The sequence below is a fragment of the Leuciscus leuciscus genome, assembly GCF_965113295.1.
Source record: "Leuciscus leuciscus genome assembly, chromosome: 6".
NCBI lineage: Eukaryota > Metazoa > Chordata > Actinopteri > Cypriniformes > Leuciscidae > Leuciscus > Leuciscus leuciscus.
This window is the reverse complement of record NC_138730.1, coordinates 41,009,921-41,029,881: the sequence shown is the minus strand read 5'-3', so window position 1 is coordinate 41,029,881 and position 19,961 is coordinate 41,009,921. Positions and strand designations below refer to the sequence as shown.

The 19,961-nt window shown below is 40.8% G+C and overlaps 3 protein-coding genes across 7 annotated transcripts in view; 1 reads left to right on the top strand and 2 right to left on the bottom strand.

Moving 5' to 3' along the window:
* LOC309501150 (CD48 antigen-like) overlaps positions 1–19,961 on the bottom strand; it is a 134,378-nt gene that overhangs the window by 55,211 nt on the left and 59,206 nt on the right. The window lies entirely within an intron of this gene.
* LOC309501098 (uncharacterized protein) overlaps positions 1–19,961 on the top strand; it is a 147,871-nt gene that overhangs the window by 105,519 nt on the left and 22,391 nt on the right. The window lies entirely within an intron of this gene.
* The window catches only part of LOC309501135 (CD48 antigen-like), a 57,179-nt gene that overhangs the window by 35,694 nt on the left and 1,524 nt on the right, over positions 1–19,961 (bottom strand). The window contains exons 5-9 of one of the 5 annotated variants that reach the window (XM_082173177.1): positions 19,717–19,842; positions 19,231–19,273; positions 8,957–8,980; positions 6,896–7,004; positions 5,767–6,572 (exon numbers count right to left, since the gene is read on the bottom strand). In XM_082173177.1, coding sequence (XP_082029303.1) covers positions 6,423–6,572; positions 6,896–7,004; positions 8,957–8,980; positions 19,231–19,273; positions 19,717–19,842 — 452 coding nt within the window. In that variant the 3' untranslated portion in view covers positions 5,767–6,422. Of the gene's footprint in view, positions 1–5,766; positions 6,573–6,895; positions 7,007–8,956; positions 8,981–19,229; positions 19,274–19,716; positions 19,843–19,961 lie in introns of those variants that run through there. The other 4 variants (XM_082173179.1, XM_082173180.1, XM_082173181.1 and 1 more) reach the window with 4 other exon arrangements.

The window sequence follows — 19,961 nt, the reverse complement described above, 5'->3', positions numbered from 1 at the left end:
GTTAGAGTGTGCATTGATCTGCACTTCGAATTCTAACCGGGAATAGTAGACCATCCGGGTATCTTTGGAATACTCATTTCAACATACTACGATTTGGGACGTACTAATTCTAGTTTCGCATTCTATTTAGGACGGATAGTATGCGAATTGGGACTCAGCAACGGAGTGAAAGAAAATGGATCGAGGAATGAGAAAACGGCGAATAGAAAAGGGTGGAGCAGAAAAAAAGAGAGAGAAGAAGCGTAAGGCTTTATTGGCTGAAAGTGGGAAAAGCGTGGCCTCTCTGCTAAAATTGCCAGGGCCTCTTTTTGGTGCCAGTCCGCCACTGATCGTGAGTCAAATTCAATCCGAGGATTGGTTTGTCACGATAGATCTAAAGGACGCCTACTTCCACATCTCCATCCTTCCATCTCACAGGAAGTTCCTGAGGTTTGCTTTCGGGGGCGAAGCTTACCAATATCGGGTTCTTCCGTTCGGCCTAGCACTCTCCCCTCGTACATTTACCAAGTGTATGGATGCAGCTCTAGCACCCCTGAGGCTCGAGGGCATCAGGGTGCTCAATTACATCGATGACTGGTTAATATTGGCCCAGTCGCGAGAGCTGGCGATTCGGCATCGAGATGTCGTCCTCGCCCGCATCCAGAGCCTGGGCTTAAGACTCAACACGAAGAAGAGCGTGTTGACACCAGCCCAGAGAACCAGGTTCCTGGGAGTGGTGTGGAACTGGGTCACGATGCGGGCTCAGTTGTCTCCTGCTCGGATCGAGTCTATCCTGACCACAGTGTCCAGGTTAAAGCTAGGCCAGGCCGTCACTGTCAAACACTTTCAGAGAGTGTTGGGTCTCATGGCAGCAGCGTCCAGCGTGATACCTTCTGGCCTGCTACACATGAGAGCTTTACAGTGGTGGTTGAGAACCAAGGGGTTTTCCCCGAGGGGAAACCCATTCCGCTTGATAAGGGTTACGCGCAGATGCCTTCGTTCCCTGTCAATTTGGAAGAAGCCTTGGTTCTTGTCCCAGGGTCCCAGTTTGGGAGTGTAATGTCGCCGAGTATCTATTTCGACAGACGCCTCCCTCACGGGCTGGGGCGCGGTCATGGACGGCCGTTTTACGAGAGGCCTCTGGCAGGACCATCATTCCTCTTGGCACATAAATTGCCTAGAAATGTTGGCGGTGTTCCGGGCAGTGAGGAGCTTCCTGCCAGACCTCCATGGTCGCCATGTCCTTGTGCGAACCGACAACATGTCGGTGGTGTCTTATTTGAACCACCAGGGGGGCCTGAGGTCGCGCCCTCTGTGCAGACTGGCGCATCAGATCCTCCTGTGGTCCCAGCGGAGACTATCGTCTCTCAGGGCGATGTATGTCCCGGGGGACCAGAATCAGGGAGCAGACGTACTGTCGAGGCAGGGGCTGAGGCCCGGGGAGTGGCGACTCCACCCAGAGGTGGTGGAGGCCATGTGCGTGAGATTCGGCCCAGTGGAAGTGGATCTGTTTGCGTCTCAAGAGACGTCCCACTGTCCACTGTGGTTTTCCCTCACGCACCCAGCCCCGCTGGGGTTGGATGCCATGGTACAGATGTGGCCGAGGCTATGTCTGTATGCTTTTCCCCCGATCGCTCTGCTCCCAGCAGTTCTGGAAAGGGTCCGTCGAGACGGAGTCAGTCTACTTTTAGTAGCCCCGTTTTGGCCGGCCCGAGTATGGTTCTCGGACATCATTTCACTCCTGGCAGGCCCGCCATGGCAGATCCCTCTTGCTGTCTCAGGCGGAGGGCTCAGTTCTCCACCCTCGACCCGAGCTGTGGAAACTGTGGGTTTGGCCCCTGAGGGGGCACAATACCTAGAAGCCGGCCTGTCAGCTGGAGTGGTCGAGACCATATTATCTTCCAGAGCTCCCTCCACGAGGAAGTTGTACGGCCTTAAGTGGAATGTATTTTCCGTGTGGTGCAGAGAGCGTGATTTGGACCCAGTTAACTGCCCAGTGGCTTCAGTACTGGAGTTTCTCCAAGACCGCTTTTCTGCCGGGCTTACCCCGTCCACACTCAAGGTTTATGTGGCTGCCATTGCGGCTTTCCACGCTCCTCTGAGTGATGGCCCGCTGGGGAGGCATCACCTGGTCGTACGCTTCCTACGTGGAGCCTGGAGGATGAGACCTGCGACTCGCACCAGAGTTCCCTCTTGGGACCTGGCAGTGGTTCTCGAGGGGCTGGCCGAGGCTCCCTTCGAACCATTGGAGTCGGCTGAGGCCAAGAACCTTTCGTTTAAGGTGGCCTTTTTGTTGGCCATTACTTCTCTGAGGAGGGTAGGAGATCTCCAGGCGCTCTCTATTTCCAATGGGTGCTTGGAGTTTGCTCCAGGCAACATTAAGGCCATCTTACATCCCAGGCCCGGCTATTTGCCCAAGGTGCCATCTAATGTGGCACGGTCTGTGGTTCTGCAGGCATTTTATCCTCCACCTCACGTGACGGCGGGTGAGGAGAGACTTCATCTGCTCTGCCCTGTCAGAGCACTGCAGTGTTATATTCAGAGGTCCTCCTCATGGCGGAAGTCAGACCAGTTGCTGGTGTGTTTTGGGTCGCCCAAGAAGGGGCTTCCCGCCTCTAAACAGACCATCAGCAACTGGATCGTTCAGACTATTTCCCTGGCCTATCAGGTGCGCAAATTGCCTTCACCTATGGCCGTGAGAGCTCACTCCACCAGAGGCATGGCGTCCTCTAGAGCCCTCCTTTCAGGGGTTTCTATACATGACATATGTGAGGCGGCTGGCTGGGCCACTCCGCACACATTCATGAGGTTTTACAGTCTGGACCTTCCCTCTACACCCGGTGCACGAGTGCTTTCGTCCTAAGTTGTGCCTGAAGACAGCTTCACACTAGGATGAGCGGGGTTCGTTGCGGTATAGTGGGTATCTCGTTCCCCTAGTGTCGTCACCGACGCAGTTCGAGTTCCCTCGAAAGGGAACGTCTCGGGTTACGAATGTAACCCTTGTTCCCTGAGAAAGGGAACGAGACACTGCGTCGGTTCGCCACACCTCACCCCGCCTGGAGCACTTGCTTCATAGCAAAAGCTGACATTTCTGTGTGCCGGCGTGCTTTTGTATACATCCGCTTATGCCGTCACAAGCTACGTCATCACGCAACGCCAATAGGATTGGATTTTGGTTTCATTTATAAATTCAGACGCGCTACGGTGAAGGGCGTTCCCCTAGTGTCGTCACCGACGCAGTGTCTCGTTCCCTTTCTCAGGGAACAAGGGTTACATACGTAACCCGAGACGTTTTTTCAATAACCATGCATAAACATTATTCTCTCAAAAATACAAATATTTACATGCATGTTGCTCACATATTATGGTAGCCCTGTTTGTGCTAAATAGAGTGTAATTATACCTTTGCCATTAATATGTTTATAAGCAACTGAAAAAAGCACAAATGTCAGGGCATGTCAGAACATCTCAAGGACCCCAAAAACCACTCAGACCCCAGAGGGTTAATGGAATGGACTGCAATTTGGACTGAATGCAATTATTGGATGAAAATTTTATTGATTTGATTAAATCAATATTACTGATTGTTATCAGGATGTGAAGAGAGCTTCAACCAGAATAACAAAGTGTTTATGAAAAAAATTGCCAACCCTACCTTTAATATCATTAGCTGTAACAATGGAAAACAAATATGCATGAAGTCAGAGTACAGATATTATAAAACTCTTTAACCCCCTGAGGTCTACGGTATCGCCGGCGATACCATCACGCTTTTTTTTTATCAATGTAAAAGAAACTCATAAATACTCTGTTGACTTTGATTTTCCATAGGAGTTTCATACATCAATCGATTCTGTTAAATGTGTATTATTTTTGTATATACTCACAATAAAAACAAAGTGTTGTGCTTTTTGCCAAATAAAGAAAAATAAACACGAAGCGAGTTCTGCCTTCTCTCTGCCAGTGAAGTCCATTCTGAAACGCGTCCGAAAATGAACAATAACTGAGCGAATACTCAGTCAAACAGGCACACAGACACACAGGCATGAAGCTTGAATTCTCTTCTTTTAAATGAAGTAATTTATATAAAAAACAAATATTCTCATCTTGTGAAATCTGTATTAAAAGAGAGCGATTCCAGTCGAGCTCATCTCATCTCATTACGTTATAATCGGCCACGCCCACGGAGAGCGCGCGCTATTCAAACGCAAATGACTGAGACGATCCCATACAAACTGTGAACGCCCACATATCAGCTCGAGAAAACACATCAAGTTTATTCAGATAAGTGTAGTTGTCTACACTGTCTCGCAGCGCTGTGAGGAATAATAATAATGGAAAACTTACCTCAGAAGTCCTGGTATTTCGAGGAGCAACGGATGGAATAATGTAGTACGTTTTTTTTTTCATTCTCAAGTAAATCGCGTTTCTGTGTGAATGAATGAACGGCAAAGATGCGCTGTTTACCACAACTCGCAAAAAGACGGTTTAAATTTGAATTGCGTTTCTGTGCGTGAATAAATGATCTGCTTTTAGCAAACTATTTTGCTATAGGCTACTGAGTAAAATCGATTGAAATATGTTGAAATAAAATGTATTTGTATAAGCAACGTATTAAACTGCAAATTAACACTTATATTCCTTATAATAAAAACGAAAGACCTATGTTACAGACAAATGAAAGACAACATTTCGTTGATTAGTTTTGGATAGATTACACATTTTTACTGTAAAATATCTGCCACCTCAAATAAGCTTTTGTTTGCCAATTTTTGCTAATATGTTAAATATAGTATGTTTTGTCAATGTAGGCTATATTCGAAGTTTGAAATATGTATGATAAAATGTATACTTTAGTTTTTACAAAGAAAGATTACATTTCAATTGTTGTTGTAATTGTAACCTTTTTAATACAAAAATATATATTTACAAGGTAGATGTAAACAAATTTTAAAAGGTAAATATAAGCATTTTCTTTAAATAATTTTTATTGTGTTTTATTATTGACAAATTTGGGGAGAGGATACATATTCCAAAACTGAAAATACAGTATGAGAATTAACTGCACAATTAATAGACATGTTTTCCTTGGATATTATACAATTTGCAAGCAAAATTTGTAAAAAAAATAAATAAAATTGACATGCTTCCAACTGTGAACCAATTTGGTAGAATATATATATATATATATATATATATATATATATATATATATATATATATATATATATACTGTATATATATTGCTCTTGCATTCTTTCTTGTGGCTATAGGTGACACACCTGAATGAATGGCTCATTAAGTATGCGGGCCCCATTGTCTCCTAAGGTGTGAACCACTACATATGCATGATGCTGTTGAATGGTTGACGCCCCTTGCGCATATTGCCTTTACAAACAAAAAGTGTTTTACAAGATTGAAATCAATGTATTGTGTTATGTGAATGATAAGGGCAGGATGATTTTCACATCATTTTGAAGAAAAAACTCTAGGCAAAGACATCAATTAGTCAAAAGTCTTATTGACACGTATTAGTATGTGTTTTGTGGCCTTATTTCAGAAACTTTAGTTTTTAGTTTTTTCAATAACCATGCATAAACATTATTCTCTCAAAAATACAAACATGTACATGCATGTTGCTCACATATTATGGTAGCCCTGTTTGTGCTAAATAGAGTGTAATTATACCTTTGCCATTAATATGTTTATAAGCAACTGAAAAAAGCACAAATGTCAGGGCATGTCAGAACATCTCAAGGACCCCAAAAACCCCTCAGACCTCAGAGGGTTAATGGCACACTTAACTTTTAAAACACTCATGGATATTCTACATAACTTTTAAGACTGCAATGCATGATCAAAATCATGAAACTCTACACATGATAACAAAAAAACAAACAAATGAAACTCAGCACAGAACAAGGTCCTGTTTGAGACAGTAACACCCTCCATTACCAATTCAAAATATATTTTTAAGATATATTGACAAAAAAGACGGTGTCTAAAACAATGTCTTCTGTTTTCAGTCTCATTTTACACACTGTAAAAAAATTCCGTTAAATTTACAGTAAAAAACGTCAGCTGTGGTTCCAGAATCCAAACTTTCTGTTAACCAATTAAGTTTTTCACTGTAGGATTTTTACCTCTTTTACTGTTAAAATCACACACAAAAAATTTACAGTTCATAAGCTACTGTACTCAGTGCTTGAAGTGGAAAAAAAGTGCCAGTTCTCTCTCATGCACCGGCTGGCATATGCAAATCATTATCACATTTAAAATTTCTACAGTGAAGAAATTATGCTTTGACTCTGAGTGACAAAGTACTGGCAACATGTGAGAAGTGGCGGTAAAAAAGAAAAAGTGAAGGCACACTAAAGATTGAAGAATAGAAGTGCCAGTACTGCGTAATGGTGCATACTGGCCCACTTCGAGCACTGACTGCATTAATGGTCATGTGGTCTACCATGTGGGGATTTATACACTTTTGAATAAACTGTATGGTCTGTTTCAGTGGCAAATGATGGTTTTTGGTGTTGTCCTATTGTGCTGTAGGTGGTGCAGAGGGGATTGTTTGTTTGCATCTGTGCCGGTATCTGTAAATATATTTAATACATAGTAAATCTGTGAAAAATAGACAAGGAATAGCTATCTGCTAAGCCATAGTAACACTGCAATGTACAAAATCAGAAAATCCTTGAAGTGAAATTAGGAAAAATATTCAGTCTCAAGATATTTTTACCATTAACTTATTTTTACATTTTTAACTAGAAAATGCTGACCTAAATACTTCATACAGACTGTGTGTGTGTGTGTGTGTGTGTGTGTGTGTGTGTGTGTGTGTGTGTGTGTGTGTGTGTGTGTGTGTGTGTGTGTGTGTGTGTGTGTGTGTGTGTGTGTGTGTGTGTGTGTTTCTTACCTCAGGACTAGGCTGACTGGTATTGTGAGTTTGTTTGTGCTCTCCTGTAAACCCATAGACAGTTTGAGGATTTGCTGATTTCTCCAACATCTCCAGGGGTCTTTGTACTCCCTTACGAAAAATAAGTTTATTCAAGTGTTCTATTAGTATACTTCTTTTAAACTAAAAATAAGAAAGTATACTTTCATACTTCTTTTAAACTAAAAATAAGAAAGTATACTTTCAGTCTACTTTTTATATACTTCTCAGAAATATACTTTATGTACTTCTCAGAAATATACTTCAAATTGCACTTAAGTATACTTGACTTATACTGACAGAAAAGTCTAAGTATATTTGGCCTCTACTTGTTGATCGAGATATACTTAAAAGTATAATTAAGTATTCTAAGTATTCTTGGCTTGTACTTGTGTTTACTATTTTGATTGAGTAGCTTATTAAATACTTTTTTAAAAACATAATATTACACACCGTCTTATAAACTAACATGTTCAGCTTTATATAGTAACAAACTTTCGGGTGGAATAGCTTATAGAGTAAATAAAATAAGCATGGAAAATAAGTTTATTCAAGTGTTCTATTAGTATACTTCTTTTCAACTAAAAAAGAAGAAAGCATACTTTCAGTCTACATTTTATATACTTCTCAAAAATATACTTAATTACACTTAAGTGTACTTGACTTATACTGAGAGAAAAGTCCAAGTATATTTGGCCTATACTTGTACTCAATCTTTTGATCGAGATATACTTAAAATTTGAATTATTCAAAGTATACTTGGCTTGTAGTTGTGTTAACTCTTTTGATCGAGTAGCCTATTAAATATAATTTTTTTTTACATCGTTTTTCATATACAGTCTTATGAAACTTTGTTTGAAAATATTGATTAAAATATTGATATAAAACAGATATGTTTCTAATTCTGCGTATCTGAATTTTTGTGTAGGCTAGTCCACTGGTAGTGTACATATTTACTTTAATTTAACTTTTCCCCACCATTGACTGAATTTTCCAGCTATCCATGTTTTCACTGGTATACGGTAGGGGGCGCTATGACACATATTCTAGTACAGAATCTCTGGATCAAAACACAGGAGAAGAAGAAGCTGAAACAAGTGATAGACAATTGCTCACTCAAATGTAAAATAATGTAATATCAAACATTAAACAGCTTGTAAATTAAAACTGCTTAATGTTTCCAAATGAAATGAAGTGTAGGCCTAACCCATGAAGAGAAAACGACTGTGAAGCTTTGGGGGTGTTGGACTCGATCTACTCCACCTGTGTTTGATCATCGTTCTGGATCTGATCAAGGCGTAGTCTTTGACAAAAATGTGATTTTCTCAACTATTTTGTTTAAAATGTTGCCTTTATGAAACTTACTGACATTCAAGTGTTGATAAAAAAGGATGCATGAAGCTAATAAAATGTTTTTAAAATTAAAGTAGAGTTAAAGGTATTTTTCAAGTATAAAAAAAATTACATTTGAACATAGTAGTATAGGCCTACTGCAACTGCAAAAAATTTATATAAATAGTAAACTATAAGTATAATGTTAAGTTCACTTAAAGAAAACTTGTAGAATAAAACTACTAAACTAGTAGTTTACTGAGAGTACACTAAAAGAGTAAAAATAATATATAAATGTAAACTATAAGTATGATGTTAAGTTCACTTAAAGAAAACTTGTAGTATAAAACTACTAAGCTAGTAGTTTACTGAGAGTATACTTCAAAGTTGCTACAAGTATTAAAATAGTAAACTACTAGTATACTCATAAGTTCACTTGCAGTACAAATGAGAAACATAATTATGAACTAGTTGTGCACTTAAAGTTTACTACTGTTACACTTATAGTAAACTTAAACATATACTTTTATATACTTCAAGTGGGCCAATTTAGTCCCAAGTGGTATTAAAATAGTACACGTACAAGTTTACTACTAGTACATATTGACATTAGTATACTTACTACATAAAGTATACTTAAAAATATACTTGAACATTACTCAAGTATACTTTATAAAATGAACTTGAAGTATACTTTTTTTCGTAAGGGCTTCCATCTCTGGCTGTAGAACCATCCAATCAAACAGTCATACAAATCCTTCTATACAGCTTTATATTTACATGCATAATTAAATTTACTCTACATAGTTAATAGTAGTGTTGGGTCTGAGTCCACCTTTGTCGAGTTGAGTCCAAGTCCTTTACCAATCAAGTCCAAGTCCAAGTTTAAGTCCAAATGGGGGCAGAGTCAGACTTGAGTCCGAGTCCTTAACATCCGAGTCCGAGTCAAGTCCGGCCGAGTCCAGAAAGACTTAAATTATTTGAAATTGACCTTTTTCAAAGACCCACTCCTCTTAGTTAGATTGCAATGTACAGTTGCAGTCATAAGTTTACCTACTGTACACCTTTCAGAATCTGCAAGGTAATGCTCAAGAAGGCAACACGATGCATTAAGAGCCAGGGGTAAACTTTTGAGCTAGTTGATGGTGATGAGTAAATTGTTCATGTTTTAAATTTTGCATGTTAATATCTGATTAAGCCTCTGAAGTACCAAACAAATGAATGAATTTAACAAATAAGAACAATTTACACCAATCATCCCATTCAAAAGTTAACACCCACTGAGCACATGCCCTTCTTGAGCATCACTGAATGTTTCCAGCTTTTGTAATAGTTGTGTATGAGTCCCTCAATAGTCACCAGTGTGAAAAGATGGATCTCAAAATCATACAATCAATGCTAGTAAGGGGTCAAATATTCAAAATATGCTGGAAAACCAAAGAATGTGCTGGAGGTGGAGCATTGAAGAACATTGGGCAGTTTAACTAACCCCCCATATTAAATATCCCCAAAAATATGCAGGGTCAGTTTATAGGTGCTGTCCAGAGCATCAACTGGGATAATGTAATTTTAGGAAGATCTTTGGAAGAAGACAGTCAAAGATTTACACAACAACTGCAGAGATCAATTGATGCATTTACATGCAGACAACTGCATAGAAAACCATTCTTTGGTTAACCACAAAAATCTTAAATCTAATGAAAAAACGGGATATGGCTTTAAAATCTACTGTTAAATCTAAAGCAAGCAGTGATAGACATATTTTCACTTTGCTACGGAATAGTAGTCAAAGAGATAAGGATAGCCAAAGCAAACTTCTTTTTGACCATAATTGAAAGAGCAGGAGGTAATACTTAAACTATCTGGAGCCAGTTAAGAAAACTAATGGGACATAATGTTAACAAAGCTAAATCAATTGAACTTTTTGTTGGTGGAAAATTAAGAGACAAACCAGCGGAAGTAGCTGATGCTCTCAATAATCATTTCATTGAATCAGTAGAAAATATCAAGTGTTTTTCCTCTGAATATAAGAACACTCCTGGCCAAGTCGAAGAGACAGAGCCAGCTTTCAACATAGAATATATCACTGAGGCAGATGTTGTGAGAGTAATTAGATCACTGAGGCCCTCTCGAGCGAATAAAGCTTGTGTTGATTCTGAACACATACATTTTGAGCAAATTCTCTGCATGGTGACTCTAAAAACGCCTTTGAGTGGACACTGCGTTCATGTGCTCAACATATATGTCTGTGATTGGCTACAATACTCAACTGTGAAACAACACAATGTTAGTAGTTACATTTTGTTTTCAGAATGATCACACCGAGACTGGAGGAGAACGGGGAACTGGATACTGGAACCAAAAACGAGGAGAGGAACAAGAAGGTTGGTATACTTCAGGTAAGCGATAATCCAAATGTATTCGGTCCGAGTTATAGACGAGACTAGACTATGTGTGTATGTGTGTGTGTGTGTGTGGCAAGTCCTTTTAACTAGTGCTAAGGTGATGGCTGACAATTGGTGGTGATTAATATTCAGGTGATGGCAATCGGTGTGACTGAGTGAGGATGAAGCCTGGTGATTCCGTGCAGGTGAGCATAAGGAGGGATAATGGGAAATTTAGTGCTGGATGGTGACTGAGATGGTGACTGTGACAGTACTTCCCCCTCCCAGAAGGCGCGACCTTGCGCCTAAAAGGAGTCTAACCGGGGAGGGAGAGCGGTCGTCCTGGAGGGTAACCAGGGCAGTGCTGGCAGGCCAAGAAGCCTCCATGGCGGTATCGGTGACCAGGGCGGTGACGGCAGTGCAGGTGACCAGGGTGGAGCCGCCAGCTCAGGAGACCAGGGCGGAAACGGCAGCTCAGGTACCGAGGGAGGCACCGGCAGTTCAGGGACCCAGGGTGGTATGGCTTCGATGGCCTTGACTCCTGGCTTGGCCACGATGGCTGGAGAGGAATAGCAACCCAACATTTTCTTGGGAGGAGCTATGGGCTATGGGCTTAAGGGCTATCCTTTCTGTGCTGTAGAAAGCGCAACCATCAGACACGGAACAGATCCCCTGGTCAATAACGATGTCCCGGTCGCCATTTTGACAAACTCCCCATCTTAGAGCGCAGAGGCGCCTGTTAGAAGGCCCATGAGCTGCTCAGCACAAGAACACCAGATTTGCATATCAGCTAGAATCTTAGGCTGTACTGAACAATACAGAGCAGCAAAGCATCACAATGACATATCAGTACATAAACACAGTGTCAGTGGCGGTAGCGACAACAACTGTGAATATACGCAGTTAGATCACAATAGCCAGTTGCACTGAAGGAAACAGGGCAACATAATGGCATAAATACATATCAGTGTGTACATAAACACAGCGTCAGTGACCTTAGCGACAGCAACTGTGAATGTACGCAGTTAGATCACAATAGCCAGTTGCACTGAAGGATACAGGGCATCAAAACGATATAAATACATATCAGTATGTAGATAAGCACAGCGTCAGTAGCTGAATAGCGCCGACCGCTGTGAATATACGCAGTTAGATCAGAATAACCAGTTGCACTGAAGGATACAGGGTAACATTACGGCATAAACATCAGTATACATACAGTAAGCACAGCGTCAGTGGCTTTAGCGACAACAACTGTGAATATACGAAATTAGATCACAATAGCCAGTTCAGTTGCACTTAAGGAAACAGGGCAAGATAACAGCATAAAAGCATATCAGTATGTACATAAACACAGCGTCAGTGGCTGTAGGGACAACAACTGTGAATATACGCAGTTAAAAGGATAGTTCACCCAAAAATGAAAATGCTGTCCTCATTTACTCACCCTCATGTTGTTCCAAACCTGTATGACTTTCTTTCTTCTGCTGAACACGAAAGAAGATATTTTGAAGAAAGTCGGTAACCAAACGACTGATGGACCCCATTGACTTCCATAGTAGGAAAAAAAATACTATGGAAGTCAATGGGGACCAGCAACTGTTTAATTACCAACCTTCTTTAAAATATTTTCTTTTGTGTTCAGCAGAAGAAAGGAAATCATACAGGTTTGGAACAACATGAGGGTGAGTAAATGATGACAGTATTTAAATTTTTGGGTGAACTATCCATTTAAATCAGAATAGCCTGTTGCACTGAAGGATACAGGGCAACATTACAGCATAAATACATATCGGCACACAATCACAGCGTCAGCAGCCTAAGCGGCAACGACTGCGCAACCCCGAAGTCTAGACAGAAGACAAGGAGATTGAGGATACTCACTCACCGAAGAAGATCTGTGAAGATCAGTCGGTTGCAAACATACAACCTTAAAGACGCGCATATATATCACCTGAAGAGGTTTCTAATAGACCCCGACGAGAGAGCTCATGGAGGGTCTTCCCTCCTGAACGTGCTCTAGTGAAGTGCTCAGTCGATGGGTCTCGGGTCCATTATCAGACGGAGTCCTCCATCCCTCTTGGGCACCACGAAATAGCGGCTGTGCACTTTCATTCTCAGAACCGGGCATTGTGAGGCAAAGTTCAGTGACGGACCCACGTCTGACGCAGGGTGGTCTGCGTCTGAACTGAAGAGAATACCTGTTTTGAATTATTCTCAGTAGCTATGGAGAAACGCCTGGGGTAACTGTCCACGTGTCTAGAAATTGACACTGACCGTAAGTTCTATGGCCGCTGTTGCCAGTTTGTCCATTGGCACTCTCGCGTTTTTTCATCAGGAGACCAATATAGGCATGGACTGGGACTCCACGCTGTTTGGGGCAGGGCGAGTGACACAGTGTTGAGTGTATGAGTAACGTCCCTTTGCGTGGAGGGATATGTGCTCTTATTGTAGGGCTCACACAAACAGCACACAAAAGGAACAGAAGGGACATGATGCAGAACACAGCGCTTAGGGAGGGGCCCCCAACGAACTCTCTCCTCCTTTTGCATGGTCCGTAGGACGAAGGCTTGGCAGCCACGGACGGCGCTTTCCGTAGTCTGTGACGCTACCTTCCCGGTCCCGCCCACTACCTACGGCGAAGGTCCGGCTCAGTTATTTTTATTTATTTATTTTGGCAGAGCCGAACAGCTGCTCAGCCGATCTTAGGCAGGACGAGGTGCCGACGAGGATAGAGACCTCGAAAGGGCTGGAACGAGAAATTTGTGACCCATAGCCTTCGCGCTTCTTCGCCTAACTGACTCCACGGTGTCACCAAAGAGGCCGGAGGGAGTGATTGGAGTCTTTCTTTTCCAGCCAGATGAGCCGTGAGCCTAACGGACGGGCATGGCCCACGCCGAGGCGGCCTTCTCGGACTCCACGTGCCTACACTCCGCCTACCTGCCGGTGTGGCTGGCGGCAGTGGGCCTTGACCCCATAATAGATTCAAGAACCCTCTCGAGTGCACACCGGCAGGTAGGCGCAGTGTAGGCACGTGGAGTCCGAGAAGGCCGCCTCGGCGTGGGCCAGGCCCAGGCAGGTGGCGCAGTACTCGTAGGTCTGTGGCGGGTCGATGGGGCCTGCACAAATCCTGCAAAGGTTAGCCATCGGATGCGAGGAAGAAAAGGTTAACAAGTCCTCAGGTGCAACTTCAACGATGACAGCGTGAAGAAAGAGATTCTGACGTTATTGCCACGCCCATGCATTTTATACTGACAGCGAACCTGTCAGTATTTGCATGCTTCGCGTCAATTGGCCAGCTGTCGTTAGCCCATAAGACTTCAGCAAAAGTGGAGAAGAGAGGAGTTCCCATATATGTCACGCTGACGTAATGTTGAAGTTACCGCCTCGAAGGGGGAACCATTAGCTACTACAACTTCTTTGTCGTTGTAGAGAGCGCAGTGCATGGTTGCATACCAATGACAGATGCCACGGGAAAATCGGACCGAATTTTACTATTAATAATAAAAGATAAGCAAATAGAAAAAAAGAGACTCCACAATTTATATTGGATTGTAAATACACATGAAAACATGGATGTTAAAGCTTGACTTCAACAAAAAACAGTCAATATTGTCACGCTGCGGCAAGGATGAAGCAGAGAGAGAATCCAAGTGCAAGCATACATTTAATGAAACAAACAGGTAATCCAGGCGGAACACGGAACTCAGGACAAGAACAGGTAACAGTACATTAAACAACGACCGACAACCAACAACTGAAGCACAGAGGTTTAAATACACAGACAAACAAGCTAAACAAGATAACAAGGGGGTGTGGCTAATTAGAAACACCTGGGAGAACTAATAAGCAAGAAAAACTACAAAGGACTACAAAACATGACACAGAACAGGAAATAACAAAAGTGCACACAAGACAAGGGAAACACAGGACAGGAAACATTACAAATATACTGGTGCAGTATATTAAAAAAAAGCAAGAATAACAGGTGCAAGTCTTGCAACTTCACAAAAATAAATAAAATAATCCTATACATAAACTCATGGATCATGGATGCACAATTCAGATAACAGTTAACATCCAGGGAGCACCTAATTTTACTGTTGCAGTATATGTAAACGTCTCAAATTGACACAAAACTAGTAATCGATCAACATGTAAACTACTCCAGAAAGAGATCAATTAATCTACTAAATCAAACAGTGATCGATCAACTTGTTAAATAAAAAATAGCTAAAATAAAGCAGATATTGCTTTAACGTGACTTGCCAAAACTCAGTTTACTGAAGAGTAACGAATTACCTGATTAATGACAAAACAGGGGATGAGCTACATTTTACTTAACGTTACTTTGTGAAGTTTGTCTCTCTTAAATTGTTGCTTAAGTTTCTCCTCTCACGAACATGAACACTTGAACATGAACACTGCGTGTGCGCGTATTCGCGGGTAAAGATGTTTGTTTAATCTATCGTTTAGAAAATAAAATATTAATGTAATGTTGTCTTTCATCAATGTTCATGTTTAAAAAAAGATAATGATTCTACACCCAAAAAATTAAAATGAATCCACTCTCTCTGTTTGGGGAGCTAGTTATTTTAGTCGATAAAGTTTTAAATATGGATATTTTTGTGGATTACTTTTATCATGGATGGATGCACTTTTATGGACTTAGGGTTAGGGTTATGGTTAGGGAAACAGAAACGGCCATTCCCTGCCATTATAAAGCTTGGAAGAGCCAGGACATTTTTTAATATATCTCTGATTGTATTCGTCTGAAAGAAGAATGTCATATACACCTAGATGGCTTGAGGGTGTGTGAATCATCTGGTAATTTTCATTTTTTGGGTGAACTGTCCCTGCAATGTGAGTCTCTCTGGAAAAAAAATGGAGATTCTACAGTATGCAGTGGTAGCATCTTCTCTTCCACTATTTTGCCTGCCTGCAATTGTTTGTTTTTTAAGCTCACCTTCAGACACTTTCTGCACTGTTGATGTAAAATGAAGTTTTTCCTGTTGTTGCAGATTTGAGAAACCTCTCTATAAGATAAGAGGCTGTTAGGGGGACCAGCTTCTCATTAAGTCCCATTATGAAATTAAATGCTCAGAAAGCACCTGCTACTGTACAGCTGCACTTTCCTCATAAGTTGGGTCATATAAATAGTGTATGTTCTGAAACAGTCATTGCTTAGATTCTGACTGCATTAAACTGCCAACAAATAAAAAAAAAATATCTGTATGCAAATATTAGCAGTCATTTAGTAGATGTTTTCAATATAAAAGTACAATTATAGTATGTTGATGACTCATATCCTCTACTCTAGACCTCAAACCACCCCTGAGCTTCTGGTCACACCACCTCCAACTCACATGAAGATCCATTTATGAATTAACTCTCTCCCCGTCAGCAGGGAAAGTTGCCAGCCACCTCCAGCGTTTTTTATCATTTTCACCAAATTTGCATGGCTCCCAGAATATTTTGTTGTATGAATATCTGAACATGCAAAATATCAAAGGAAGAACAGACCCTCTGCTTTCAAACTTAAAAGAAACATGTTTTATTCTAGCTTCATTTATTATGAACACTTGAACGTGGGTAAGTTTCATAAAAAAGCAACATTTTGATCAAAACATAGATGGAGTAAATCGAGTCCATCAACACCCCTAATGCCTGCACAGTCCTATAGCTCGTCCTGGGTCAACATTTCTTGCAGTGACATGCTGTTTAATGCTGATGATCGTGTTATTTTACACATCCATACGATTACACATAAGATAGTTTGTTCCTGCATTTTCTTCGCATGTGTTTTGATCAGGAGATTTAGTACTCTTTCAGAAGATGCGTATCACCCCCTACCGTATAATAGTGAAAACACGGAAAGCCAGAAATATCCGTCAATGGCGGGGAAGCATTAAAGGGATACTTCCCCTCTGGAAAGATGAATGTGTATTTAAAATAGGTCATTTATGTAGAAGAAATGTGAAGAAATTTTGGAATTTGGAGCTTTCTAGACTGAGAAAAGCCAGAAAATGTATTTTTGGCTTATGTGGATGAAAGACAACAACTCCCAGAATGCACTTGCTTCGCTGCCCTAGGAGGCCACTCCCAAGCCACGCCTACCGGTTACAGAGCGCAGTTGAAAACAACAAGGATTAGCTACTAGTGAGTCTCCGTGACGAGTTTGCCGGGGATTTCGAGATCGCTCAAAATGTCCGGGATTCGGCTTTTGCGTTCTACAGTCGCCATTCATTATGTTTACTGTGGCGAGCAGGACGAGACTGAGGGGCGCGGGAGAACGGCGCGAGGCCGGTGGCGTCATTACTGAGACGCATCGAGCGGGAATTTTCTTAGCAATGTTAAAACGCACATCAACCGATCACTTGTTTGGCGTTCATTTAAACACTACATTCAGATTCACCAATCGGAATGAATTCAGTTAGATTGAAACAAAAGCTGTGCATGTAAACAATGAATGGCGACTGCAGAAAGCAAAAGCCGAAACGCGGACATTTTGGACGGCCGGACATGTCCGGGAAAAAGAGGATGGTAATCCCTCCTACTCAGCTTTCTCCTACTACTCAGCTTTCTCCACAGAACAAGAGCCTGCTATTTTAGCTTCCAAAGAAAGACGGCTGACACTGTGTACATTCTGTGAGTCAGATCCACCCTCTATGGTTGGGTTGAACACATGCGGAACAGCTCCTCCTACTGGCTGTAGTCTTTAGCCTCTGGCCAGAAAATCCTCCGATGACGCAAAATGACGATTTTTGCGTCATCTGAGGATTTTTTCCAGACAAAAAATACATAAATCTCTCCTCTCAGGGGGATATGAGGGTGGAAAGCACGGTAATTCGAAAATACTACAGGTTTTCTACTAATACAAAGCTTAATGCTAAATCCTGAAGTATCCCTTTAAGAAGGTAACACTTTAGAATAATGGTCCATCATTAGGTAACTATGCAGGAGGTGATGCAGGACAAATGAGTGGTACTACATTAGTTCACCCAAAAATTAAAAATTTGCCATCATTTACTCACCCTCATGTCGTTCCAAACCCGTAATACTTTTGTTCATCTTCTAAACATTAATGAATATATTTTAAATAAATCTGAGAGATTGACAGCTACGCAACTGACACTTTGACGCTTCAAAAAATTAATAAAGGTATCGCAAAACCAATCCATGTGAATTGAGCGATTTAGTCGAAATATTCTGAAGAGATGCAATCACTTTATATGATGAACAGATTGAATTTAGGCCTTTATTCACATATAAAACACTGATCACCAAACATAAATAGAAGCTCAACCGAACTTGCTTGACACGCATGCACAAACCTCAATGGTTCTTGCTGCGGAACACCGTGTCCTAACCAGACGCATGTGTTAAGATTCCAGCGACAAATCATTTATCTGTCCGTATCTGTAATTTATCAGACGCGATGCGACTATGGGACGTGATAAAAATCACGGCCAATTAGAAGATTGTGTGGGCGGGTTGTCTCAGCAAGCTCACAGCAACGAAATGGATAAGTACATAATCAAATTCATGAATATTACACCATTTTAACATTAGTAAAATTTATACTGAGTTACTGAAATAATCGTTGTCATAGAATACACTTGTCTGTTAACAATGAGTTGACAGTTTGAACGTTCTTGTTCACTTTTATTTATTTTGAAGGTCTGAGGTGAGTTGCTTTCAGTACGGCACACAGACGCTTTTAACATTACATAAAGCACATGAACAATACCTGAAATTATCATACTTCCTGTTGTTGCTCCAGCCGGACAAAAACTTTGATTAACGTGTAACGGAGGCCAGCTAGTAGTCGCTGATCTCAATAGGCGCTCTAGTGACAGACGCTAGAGGCTCTCACGCCGGAGACCCGGGTTCGAGGGGCAAGCTCAACAGTGCTGCATAACATGAGAATGAACCTCATTGGTTCTTGCAGAAGCTCAACAGTGCTGAGTAACACGATAATGAACCTCATTGGTTCTCGCACGTAAAGCGAACATGCATGAGCTTCTGTTTACCATAACTGATGTGTGTGTTGATGAATGTCTATGCGAACAAAAGCCTAAATTCAATCTGTTAATCTTATAACGCGATCGTGTCTCTTCAGAAAATTTTGCCTAAACCGCTCAATTCATATGGATTAGTTTTACGATCTCTTTATGAACTTTTTGAAGCGTCAAAGTGTCAGTTGCGTATACTGTCAATGGAAGGACAGAAATCACTCAGATTTCATCAAAAAGATCTTCATTTGTGTTCTGAAGATGAACAAAAGTCTTATTGAAATAACATGAGGGTGAGTAAATGATGACAGAGCTTTAATTTTTGGGTGAACTAACCCTTTAATAATTCAGCTATTACTTACTTATTAGTTAATCTTGTTTCTATATTAGTTAATAGTAGCTTAGAGTATTAATGTACTACTACTCATTTGTCCTGCACTTACTCACTTCCTACTCACTACTGCACCTACTCACTTCCTGCATAGCTATACATTTTTAACCATTATTCTAAAGTATTACCATTAAGAGCATTATTGTGAATTGTAATGGCTGCACAAATATATAATGAAGTATTTTGAAGCTTACCTGAACTTGTGCATAGATTGTTTGATCATTCTCTTCTTGGGCACCTAAGAGATTTAGAATAGTATCATTTTAAAGAATCAATTGACCTTTACTGTCACTACAGAAAGTGTAGGTATGACTATTTGTACATGGTCCCTGCTTTCCTCACTATGAGGAGTATAGTGAAGCACTGCTTTAAATGAAGCACTTGCATACACATATGTGAATTAATCAAATATATGTCATGTAGGTGTATTGTTCTGTATTTGACACTGATATATATCAACTTTTCATATTTGAGTATTCAGTACTTAAATATGACTACCTCACCATTTCTGTAGTCAGTGTGTAATCTATGTGCAAGAAAAAAAATGTATTAAACTCTAACTGGTTCCTCATATCACATGACCAACAACTTTGAATTCCAAAAAAATCTGTTATTCTGAGGGTACAGGCTTAAGAAAAAAAATTTTCATTTGATACAACATTTGAGATAAGACAGACATACCTTTGTTATGATTCTTGCAAAAGCAGTATAGTGCAGTTGCAACTAAAATCATCAGTGAAGCACTAATAACAATAACCATGAGCCAAAGGAGAGGAAAAGAACTGTTGTTTTCTTCAATACTTTTATCTGAAACAAAAGACATCAATTTTACAACTACAGTCATCAGCACACTCATATCTTAGGTATAGTAGTGAGAATAACCAGCTAATAAACTAATTATAAGAGACTAGAAATTGTCTTAAAAT